This window comes from Perissodus microlepis, chromosome 7, assembly GCF_051167445.1.
Source record: "Perissodus microlepis isolate ML-2025 ecotype Zambia chromosome 7, ASM5116744v1, whole genome shotgun sequence".
Lineage (NCBI taxonomy): Eukaryota > Metazoa > Chordata > Actinopteri > Cichliformes > Cichlidae > Perissodus > Perissodus microlepis.
In genome coordinates this window covers 37749524-37761939 of record NC_140467.1, presented here as the reverse complement: position 1 = coordinate 37761939, position 12416 = coordinate 37749524, and the positions used below count along the sequence as shown (strand labels likewise).

The 12416-nt window shown below is 39.7% G+C and overlaps 1 protein-coding gene across 1 annotated transcript in view; it reads right to left on the bottom strand.

Annotated features, from left to right (window-relative positions):
* Positions 1-96: 96 nt before the first annotated feature.
* LOC146383573 (uncharacterized) overlaps positions 97-12416 on the bottom strand; it is a 47283-nt gene continuing 34963 nt past the window's right edge. The window contains exon 11 of the mRNA XM_084934892.1: positions 97-677. Within this exon, the coding sequence (XP_084791018.1) occupies positions 534-677 (144 nt within the window). The 3' untranslated portion in view covers positions 97-533. The remainder of the gene's footprint in view (positions 678-12416) is intronic.

Below are 12416 nucleotides of genomic sequence, written 5' to 3'. Positions count from 1 at the left end.
TCATTTTTTAGGTAAAAAATAAATAAATAGGAAATTAAAGATATTTTAAAAGTCTGTGTCAAAGTATGCAAAGCAGTGCAAATAAATGTAAGTGTTATAGAAGTAAATCTGAACTATATTTTTTTATATCTTACTGATATTTTACAGTTTAAACTTACAAATGAACCAAATAAGACTCATAATTTGTAAAGGATATCATTTGTCATCACAAATGTAGGCTACTATAAGCTGTATTATAGTCTACAATCTACGACCTTAAACTTGTAGACAGTCTACAGTCTACAAGTTTAAGGTCATAAAATAAATTTCAGGTTTTCACATGTGTTGGAATTCAACTGACTGCATATGTCAGACTTGAAAATCCTTAGCTCAGTTTCATTTTCTTCAAGGCTCAGTGTTAGAAATGCTGCTGGTGGACTGCAGGTGGGTGTGCGCTTACGTACAAGGGTCCGTGTGTGCGTGTGCATACGTCTGGGTGTGCATCTGTGTGTGTGGGTGTGTGTAATCCTACAAGCGGATGCAATTTGCATCTTCTATCGCGCAGCCTTGGCGAGCGTGCTCAGGTATTTGCATGTTGATCTCATTTCCATGGTTACGAGAGGAAAGAGAGCAGCACGGCGGCAGATGACAGGAGGAAAATGCAGACACCCTGACACAAACAGGTGGAGAGAAGACATCTGAAAGAGACAAACAAACAGACAGCAGGGAAAAATGTTTAACACTTTTATGGGTGGGCTGCTGTGGGAGAAAATAATATGTTTGAGTTCCCGTGAGTGTTTGGATCTATGTTGTGGAGGCTGTCTCTTTCATTTTCATGACCTCATGTGTTCACTATAAGTATAATCTGATGGTAAAGTTGAACAAACCCTTGAATAATCCTTACTGCTATACTGCTTGTTAAAAAATGAGGCTGTCTCGGTGCAGTACCATAGCAATTTGGTACTATGGCAACTTCCTCAAGAGACAGAAAGGTATAGGCAGTGATGGAGCAAAGGCTGACTTTTATCCATAAACTGATGCCCACGTTTCCCACAATGCAGCCGAACACGACTCCCTTTTTTAGTACAACAGGAAGAATAGTAATGCCCGGGATTACAAAAATGATCTGTAATTGCCTCACTGGGTGATGTTGGAAAATCCCAAAACTGTGCCTTTAAAGATGGATGACAGGAAGCAAATAATCAAGACAAATGGACTTCAGGCCTCACTCATTATTTCTGTAGTGATAATATGATAGAATATGGTCATTCTCACTCCTGGTATTTGCTGTAGTTGCTCTTTAGTATTCATCTGACAAGGGATATATCCTTGGTTTGATTCCAGGAGAAGACAGAAATCCCTTTGGGGTTGCACGAGGAAGGCCATCTGATGTAAAATTGTGACAAATGTCATTGTTTGCCAATTTTCTACCAAGGTTTTTCCTCTTTATTTGTCACCTTATCAGACTTGATACTTTACATATGATTTGCCCATTTTATATATAAAAAGAAACCGAGAGTTGGAACACCATGTTTAGCGTATGTGTATGGACTACAATGGGCAAACAGCAGGAAAAAAATGAATGAAAGGACTGTGACTGTGAGCCGGAGAGTTGACAGAAGGTGAGATGGAAGCCGACACAAAGAAAGGCAGGGTGGGAAGGAAAACGGAGAAGGTGAGGAAGAGGAGGAGGAGGGCGGGAGGTAGAAGAACAAAAGAAGAGGTGTCTACTTGTGCTGGACTGCAGCCTCTGGCATCCCATATAAACACAGACACACACGCACAACACTGCACATTACTATCAAGCCTAAACAATGCCTCCAACAGACGGGATGGTGCTGCTGCCGTAGCAACAAGGGAGAGGTGTGGGAAGGCGGAGACAGAAGCCAGGGGGGCTGCGAGGGGATTGGCCGGAAATCAGTTCTGTGCTGATGTCATCCTCCCCTCCCTCCCTTTGCGCTCTCATGTCCACCCATTCATCCCCTCACATCACATCCCTCGCTGGCATGCCGTCATCTGTCAATACAGCAGACGGGAGAGAGACAGAAACACAAAGAGGGAGGATATCTCCCGCTTCTGCTTACTCCGTTTCCATCTCACACATCTGACTCTGCCCATTCCACGTTTAATTTTTGCTTATTCACAAGCTCTCCTTGTGAATAAGCTCAGGAGGACAACAGGGCTGTGAATGCAGCAGAGGCAACCAAAGGGTTATTTATTTACCCTTGTTTTTAATTGTGCACTAATGAAAGTAACAACAATGCAATAATAATAAATGTCAGTGTAAATTATATATTCACATACACAGCACAAGTATACTGTTGACTGATAGCAAGATTACAACAGCATATAAGAACAAGGCACAAAAAAGGTCGCCTCTCACAGGCCCAGCTCCTTATGCCTGGATATCAAAGTGCCTTTGAGCAAAACACTGATTCCTTCTTTAGTGACAGTTTAGGTTCTGGAAAATTATTCATGGTCTTTCCTTGTCAATTCTGTGTGATATAATAAACTGGAATGTAGAGACCAGAAAATGAAGGAACACAGAAAAGAGTTTACATAAGAATGAAATAACTGAGTGTTTCAGAACAAACAAGTGGATAATGGCAATAAGACCTGTGACATTAGTGGAAAAAAGAGTAGGAAAATTGTGGAAACTAAGATTTACAGAGTCTGTCTATGTGTGCAGCACGCATTTTGTCACGGATGAGTCAAATATCCAAATGTCAAAGGCCACTATGTATCTGTAAAATACACAAAAGCATTTGTGTTATAGTGCAGATCATTCAGAAAGTTGTGAGCAATTCTAGTCTCGTATCAAAACGTTTTTGTGTTTAATAATTATCACAGACATTCAAAATGATGCTTAAAGTTCCCGGTTGGTTCAAGTTTTCATTTTAAGCTTCCATGTACATCCTGAGACCAAAAGTTCTTTGGTTTGGTTGTGGAGACTTGCACAGACAGACATGCAGCTAAGTGATGAAACCAACATATCTACATGTCATAGTATTCAGGGTAATTGATGAAACTCCACACTACAGGTGAAATGTTATCATATCGAGCGACCATACACAGGTGTAGAATGTAAATATCTTGGAAATCAGTTATTGTATTTGACACATATTTGAAATCCAGAAGAACTAGAACATTTTTAGAAAATTTGTGAGCAGTGTAAGTAATTGCATGAATGGACAAAAAAAACGCTATGTCTGGAAACAAAAACGACACATCAAAGCTTTCCAAATATCTGTGAACCTAGCATGCTAACCACTTTTATACACAATCTATGACCCTAACACAAAGCTAGCAGACAAAGAACTCTGGACCTAACATGACGGGTGCGCAACCAAGCAGCTAGAACTCAATTTACAACAACAGCAGAAATGAAAAAGGCTTGCGGGATTGTACATGTCTGCCTGTAGTCTTTCCTACACTAGAATCACTATCACCAAATTTGTTGTGACCTGCACCATGGCTTGTTTTTCTCTGACTTTGTGCCCAAACGATATTGTGCGACGTATCGAGTGATTTAAAAGTGTTGCTATTTTGAGATTACATTTTTTATTGCATGTACATGCATGCTATGAGTAGTCAGCCATCGATGAGAGTGTGCTGAATTTCCCCATATATAGAATACAAAGTCCAAGATATGAGATAACTTAAACACCAGCATACTATAAAAAACCACACACACACACACACACACACACACACACACACACACACACACACACACACACACACACACACACACACACACACACACAAAAATCCATGCCTCCCTTTAATCCCATAATCCAGTGGTTAAGCCTTGACTGAGTGCTGCTACGTTCTCATGAATGAGTTCGTGTTTTGTCATGTGTGACTTTGACAGAGGCAGAGAGGCAAATGTATGTGCTTTTTTGAGAGTGAAAGTAACATGTAAAGAAAAAAAATGTCAAAAAAAAAAAGCACGAGGAAGCAATAAAGAAAGCAAAAGAATAAAGTAAAGAGAAAGGGTGAGGGAGAGAGGTGGCATGATTTAAGCAGCGGAAGTGGGCAAGCGATGAGGTGGGGGTTGTTCCTGTTTGCAGCTGATCTATTTTTTCTCTCAGAGACATGTTGATGCTTATGCAGTGGAGATATCGCTTTTTTTTAGCTACTAAGAAATTTAACCTTTCCAGAGGAATGCTTAAAAATGCTGATTTTTAAATCTGTCATAAAGTAGCGCCCCAGCAAATAATGGCAGCAGTTTCAGAGGCCTAAAGGGGTAAATTATTTACTCATCACAAGAGCAAATGGAAACCGTCTTGCTACGTAGGAGAATATTTCTTCTCTTTTGTTCTTTTGTAACCAGTAGTACCAACTCTGGCCTGAGTTTGTGATCGGCAATGAGTGAAGTGAGGAATTATCTCCAAATCTACATTTTAGTATTAGAAAAGCTAAAAATGCAGTCTTGATTTTAAGGAACTGTTCTAATAAACCCATATTTTATAGGTTTGAACTATTTTAAGAAAAATATTGAGCGTATTTTAAATTTGATGGCAGCAACACGTCTCAAAAAAGTTAAGATGGGGCAACAAAAAGTTGGAAAAGTAAGTGGTACTAAAACGAAACAGCAGGTGGAACTGGCAAAAGGTAAGTAAAATGATTGGGTATAACAATTTCACAATAATGTTTCACAATTAATAGATGCAGTAGTTTTTTTTTAATCTTATTTAATTGCAAAGACTTTGAATATCTCATCCTCTACAGCACAAGGTTCAGAAAGTCTGGAGAAATCTCTGTGCGCAAGACAAAAAGCCAAAAATCAATACTGGACAATGGAGCTCCCCGGGCCCTCAGGTGGCACTGCATTAAAACAGGCATGATTCTGTCATTGAACTCACTGCATAGACTCAGGAACACTTTCAGAAATCATTTTTTGTGATGCCGTGCCATCCACAACTGCAGGTTACAGCTCTATCATGCACAGAAGAAGGCATATGTGAACATGATCCAGAAACATCATCATCTTCTCGGGCTCATCAAAGCTCATTCAGCATGAAATGAGGCAAAGTGGGAAACTGACCTATGGTCAGATGAATCAACATGGATGCCACTTTCCCCACAATGAAGAAGAGAGGGACCATCCAGCTTGTTCACAGTTTTCAGTTCAAAACCCTGCATGGGGGTGCGTTAGTGCCTATGAAATTGGCATCTACATATCTAAAAGGCACATCAATTCTGGGAAGTATATACAGGTTTTAAAGCCACATATGTTCCTATCTTTTAGGCCATATTTTATTACTGCATCTATTCCAACAGCATGCGTCGCAGTGGAAGAGTCCAGATGCTGAAGTTGCGTGCCTGCAGTCCAGACCTTTCATCAGCTGAAAATATTCGGTAAATCATGAAATGAAAAACATAACAAAGAAGACCGAGAACTGTTGGAAAAGAAAACCTTTGTGAAAAGAATGTGAATAAGATGTTGGGTTTATGAGATTTACAAATGGTTGGATTCTGTTTGTATTTGCATTTTACACAGCAACCCAACTTTCTCAGGGTTGGGTTTGTATATTATAGATTTATCTGCATTTCTCTTGCTTGTCTGTCACAGACAACAAATGTTGCTTTTATACCTTCATTCTTCGTGATGGAGTTCAATGGCGAAATGCTTTGGGCTTGTTTTCGAGCCAGTGTAATGTTTGCCCAGTCCTGTTTGTGGAGACTGCATGCGTTAATGAGTAATACATCTAACAGGTCACCAGCTACTTATCCCCATTTCAATGCAACTTAGCGGGGACACACACACACACACACACACACACACACACACACACACACACACACACACACACACACACACACACACACTCCCACCAGTTTCCTTATTTGTTTTTTTTCTTGCCCACTTCCTTCTTAGCCTTAAGCACAAACAGCCTGACTTCTCCCATGAATGAGCCTCAGTTTGTGGAAACTATTTGTGCAATTTTCAGTTTTATCCTAAAGGCTGTTACTTTTAATTGAATGCAAAAAAACCCCCCCAAACAATAAATACGATAACCACAGAAAATATAATAGAAGTAAAATTGTAGTTTTCAAAAGATTCATATAGAAATTGAACCCTTTTTGTAAAGTATCTTTGGACAGAGCCTAGCTTTGTTTAGCTGCTGAGCTCACTATCTCTGGTCATTGCTCCAGATTCACTGACAAGATGAGAAAGTGGTGACAAACAACTAAATGTTTTTTTCTTTTTTTCGAAGATGCTAAATAAATTAACCTCTGTGAGGAGCACTATGAATACCTACAATCCACATTACAGTGTGAATCAGCTTGGTTTCCCCTTGGTCTCTATCTCTTTCTCTCTCTGTCTTTCTCACACACACACACACACACACACACACACATAGAAAAACTCACTCGTCATTCAAATATCACTGCATATTTTGAATAGTCAAAGCAGCACAGGATGAAACAGTGAGATCATATTCAAAGCTATTCACATTGTGTATGACTACAGCGTTCAAACTACGTTTTTTAAATTACCGCATTAAGACAAATATTGTTTCAGTTGATGTGAACACGATTACGATCGTGGCCAAGATGAAGCTATTGCTCGTTTGTGGTACCTTCCTGTCATAAATACTGTCTCACAGCCTGGGCATGAGTCCAGAATGCTTTAATATTTGGCATTTGGCATAATATAAACAGTCTAGTGCGGAGGGGTGTACAGACAGTTGGACTGCCAAAGAGCAATGACGATAGGCAGTCATCATGTAGTGGAAGATATTAAACAGTGCCCACCAGAGTTTTGCATCACTTACTGTTAATGCTTACGTTCTATTGGAAGCTTTTCTCCTGTACTGAATACTTGTACTTGGTGTGCGTGAATGGGCTGTTACCTGACGTCAAAACTGAAGCCTTCTCCCACACCAAAGAGTCCATTTGACTGTTTTTATACGAATAGCTTGGGTTAAATACACCAACAGAGACATTAATGAATGCCCCGGTGACACTAGAGTGAAAACAGGAAAATCTATGGTTGCCTGTGGATTGCATTGATTTATTTTGCTAATGGAGACCAATTAAAAATAGTTGTGGTAACCAACTGGTTGCTCAGAGGTTGGCCATGCAAGACCCTCAACCTCTAAGCAACCATCTTTTGATCGTAATACGATTGCACAGGTCGCCTGGTGGGGGGCAGCCTATTTCCAAACAGAAGGGAAGAGAGTTCCAACAGATTGTTCTGACTCAACTGGATGCCAAATATTGCATGATACTAACCCCAGGTTGTTCTGCGGTGCATCCTTCTGAGTGTGAACGTTAGATAGAAAGCACTTACGTAGAAAGAGCATAGAAAAAAAGTGCTTGGGTGAATGAGGCAAGTTGTGTAAAGCACTTTGAGTGCTCAGAGTAGAAAAGCACTATGTAAGAACCAGTCCATTTACCATTTAATTGTCAGCTTGAACCAAACTGATAGCAGACTGACTCTGTCTGACTGATAGACCAAAACTGGCCTGAAGATGATAAGTGGTCACAGACCTAGTCCCTGTCTTTGAAGCAACCATTTCAAAGACAAAGACACCGCAAGTTCATGGCGGCCATAGCTTTTATTGTGCCATAGTCTCTAACCATTATTTTCCCCAAAGTGACTGCAGCATAATTTTACGAGTAACTTTAATGACGGCAACTATTCACTAGCATTAAACTCAGACACACAGTTCGCACAACAAGAGAAACTAATCTGACTTCAGAAAGCTAACTGCAAGTTGTTTGTCAGCTAGCTGCTAAGCTAGGTAGCTTGTCTGCTTATGCGCCACATAAGCATCCTCTGCTAAAATTTGCCAGAAGAACGAGTTAGGTCATGTTACATCTAGCGATGCCGGAATGTGACCAAAAAATGCAAAAAATCAAGTTCAACATCCGCAGGTCATTCAGTTCATGGAGGAAGCTTTATTTTGGTCTGCAGATCAAAAGTGTTCCCATAATCTTAAGTCAAATAATAAGGGATAAATAAACACTCACTGTCAACATGACTTACTATTGGTACACAGCATGAGTTTGCAATTCAAAGTTCACCAGTCTTGATTGAGTCAATCCACTGGAATAAACGGCCTTTTACCTAGATTTGCAACTTGATATCCACCTATTTAAGACAATAAAACAAAATGAAACGAAATATACAGCATACAATAAACACTTGAATGTGTGCACAAAGTAAACCGTTTAATAACCGTTAAAAACCTTTACATTTTAATGGTTCATCTTCTTCTTCTTCTTTTTGTGACTGGCTCATCCACAGTGTATTTGTGAATGAATGACTGTGAGGATTATCTGCAGGTCAAAAACAGGGAGGACTAACGCGTGACAGGCCGCATGTGTGTATGTGAGTGTGTGTGTGTCTGACATGTGGCAGTGTAAGCAGAATACAGACGCAGGGATTAAAGACAGGAAACAGCTTGCCGTTGAAACCCTTTCCACATCTGCACAACAACACACACACACACACACACACACACACTGTTGGCTGTTTACGTGTCACTCTCTTGTAGTTTGTTTGTAAACGGTGCAATTAATTTGGAAATCTGTATGCAAAAGTTGTAAATTTTCCTACTGCACACAAACAAAGACACACACAACCAGGCACCACTCTCTGTGTTATGTGGCAGAGGTGCATCCGACCTGACACAGGTTGACGTCATTAGTCTGTCATATTTTTTTGTCTGAGAGTGTGACAGAGCAAGATACTGTGGTTACTAAGGCAACGACTGGGTGGGGTAGCAAGTATGACCAGAAATGACAGGTAGAGACGCAAAAATACGTATTTGTACATAGGTCCTCAAATGCATTTATAAAGAAAAGCAAACTACGCTGAACTCACGCTGACCTGTGTCTCCTATGACGTCCTGTTTATTTTCCTAGAAAACAACAAGAAGGCCAGCTGACCATGATAGAGGATATAGGAGGAGGGGAGACAGGGGTAGGACGGGAGATTAATAGGGGAGGAACGGGAGGAAGTGGAGTGTCCTTGTTAATGTGACATTGTCACATTTAAGTGACTAGATTTCCTGTGTGTGACTGTGTGTGTTTGTGTATGAGTGCATTGAGTCAACTGCCCAATTGCTTGACAGCCAACATGACCAACACACAAGTGAAAATTTCCCTCCCCGCCTCCCTGGTGGCTCCTTGGTGGCTCAGAATGAAACTCTGGGTTTGAGGTGTTATCACAATCTGCCGCAGTACAGCATCGTTGAATCACTCTATGTACTGTCTGTGGTAAGATTTGACAAGCTATCATTTCCTGTCTGTTTCCTACAGTACTCATGTGTCTCCCTCAGCAGTAAAAATAAGCACCAACAAAGTCACGATGAAATGTAAGGTCTTAGTTGTTTCCACACTTTTATTCAAACTCTGTGGTGCCCCATGAGATTTAAAGAATAAAGCCGTTAACTGTTAAAACTAATGTCGCTTTTTAACTGTTTGGTTTTTTTTGTTTGTTTGGTTTTTTTTGTGTTTTTTTTTTTTTTTGCTGTAGTCTGCAGTGTGGGAAGATTTCTTTTCACCTACGCTTCTTCAAAATGAATTCAAGACCTGCAGATTTGAAAATTTGGTTGTATTATGCAATCATGTCAAAGTTTGGTTTAGTTCCAGTTAGTTTCCACTGTGGGTTTGTTTGGAACAATTATCACATTACAGACACAACATATAATCTGTAGCCAGTCACAAAAATACATATACATCAATGGGTCCTAGAACATGTTGGGTTAAAAGATTTAACAACACTGACAAAGACTAAAATAAATGAAGAATTCTGTATATTTGTTTTATTTTATTGACATTTGTGAATACATATTTTAAGTCTCTAATACTGTGCAAAGTCTTGAGCTAACCCTATTTTCTTTATATTATGTTTCCAAGGAACCACATTTATTTATATGTTTTAAAGTGGTCTTGATGATTCTCCAGGCTTTCTAAAGATCTTACAAAGTATTTCCCTATAGATTGGATACATGTCAGCGGGTCTTATGGAAGGATGAATCCAAATATGACATTTTTGGTTGTTGTTGTCAACATCTACAGAAGAAGTCAGGTGAGAGGAACAACCTAAGAACAACAGTGATTGTCTGCAGCTATCTGTAAAGCACAGTGGAGGCTCATGATTTGGAGCTGCACTGCAGCTAGCGGTGTTGGGGATCTTGTCCCGTCTTTCTCCCCTCAGCCCAACCAGTCATGGCAGATGGCCGACCCTCTCTGAGCCTGGTGCTCCTGGTGAATTTTTCCTTCCCACTATCACCAAAGCACTTGCTCATGGGGGGGGGGGGTGTCACATGATTTTTAATGAACATGTTTCTCAACAACTCTGTACTACACTGTAAGAAATTTTTAACTGTTACAAACTAACTACTTCTGTCAACTTTTCTATTTCAGCTAATTTAGTGACTCATATATGGTATATTTTTTTTTACATCAAAACCTTGGATAGTGCAACTCAAGATCAGAAAAAAGCAGTGAGAATTGGACTGGCTGCTAAAGACGACCAATTTAAATTCATGGAACGATAAAAATACTAAGTAGATGGAGGCGAGAGCAGTGCAATCATGACTCTGATGCATGTGTTTTATTTTTAATTCTATGAGTCAACGTTTCAGCAAATACTGCCCCGGAAAAACCCACAGTAGTGTATAGGGCATATTCACCTACAACTTGAATCACCACATAGGAAAAAACAAAAATCTAAACAGAGGTCATTAACAGCCAGACTTTTCAGTTCATATTGATGTTTATGCTCGGATAAATGAAAAACATAAAGGAAAAGATTTATTCCAATTAGTCAGTGATTTGCCCATACTGCGTGACTCCTATATAAATATAGACGATGGAGAAACTAACAACAAACACCACACTATCCAGCGGCCCTACCGATAAGGGCACTGCTGTCCTGAAAATGAATAATCACATTAGGATAGAAATGTTTATCTGCAACAATACAACTTTGTATGGAATCATGTGACAAGTGGGTCTAAATCACGACACCAAATGACTCCACGGCACAGCAGAGCCACTCATTCCTCACTGTAAGTCAAGGATTAAGATTTGTTTCATTTAACCCCATGATTATCATTTGGTATTTTGCTGCTCAAACTTAACAGCTTTTTAATCTAAACTTTTTCATGCTCTTCTGCCTAAGTTTGCTGTAACAACTGGCTAGTATAGTTACTGTTACCTTCCTATTCCACTTTCTCTGACCTCCGCAACACTTTTCTATTTTGCTCAAAGATTTATTCAAAACTTTTTTCCACACCTTAGCACTTTCACACACATTCACACTCCAATGAAAGAGAGCTGCTCATTGGATTCTTTCTTTTTTTAGACAACTCTCTGTAAACGTAAAGATGGTTGTGCAGTGAAATCCCAGTAGATCAGCATTTTCTGACATACTCAACAACCAACAACAATACAAATGTGTATTCCCTTTCATGTGATTGGCTGATTAGATATTTGTCTTAATGAACAGTTGAACAAGTACCCTTAATAAAGTCTGTGAGTGTATGTATCATAAAACCATGAGGGTAAATAAAGGCATAATTGATCTGAGTAAGTTAACCTCCATTAAGCTGTGTCATGTTCATCATCACATGGGAAATTGTTAACACTATAACACATGTGCTTTTGTGTTTTTTCTTCAAATTTCTCTTTATGAGCAGGACCTGAAAACTTTGAAGTTTTAGTGACAAGCTTTTCTTAAAAGTTGCTGAACTTCCCGAGTCACCTGTAATGGTCAAACTGCTCTCTGCTGTAACAGGTTAGCGCAACTTCACATGGTTCTCATTCTGCTTAATCTAATCTGACGTATCCTTTTTTAGGATTAACTTCCAAGCAGGCCACAAAATAGCATTATATTTCAGAAGTGAGGGTCGAGTCACATTTACTGGACCTCTCCGCTGACCTTATTGTGTTGTGGCTGATATGACATGATATTTTGCTCTTTAAAAGCACACTCCATTATCCACTTTGACTTTGCCATGGATACAATTGTATGTTTTCGCTGCGAGCCATTTTGCCTGTGCCCTTTGCTTTAACGTGTTGTCTATAAATACCTACCCCGTGGTAAGGGCAACTTTTGAACAATATTTATCGTGTTTTGCTGTGAGAATGTGAGGACCTTACATAATTTTGAGACTGGACCAAATTCAGGGAACCAAAGATAGTTAAAGGGATTTTCTTTTTTTTAAAAAAAGATGACAGCATTGCTTGTTTCAGATACGTCCTACTAATCAGTGCCCACTCTCACCGCAGGGGAAATGCTTCCATACTGAAAATGTTTCCCATGAATTAAGCCTTGAGCAGCGTCACACAAATGCCTCAGGATTGTGCTTTAAAGGAACTGAAACTTGTGGTTGCCAGGAAACACTTGATAATATTTTAGGCCACTTCTCTCATTTGCTGTCTCCGGCTGGGAATTCTTCCCATCTGTG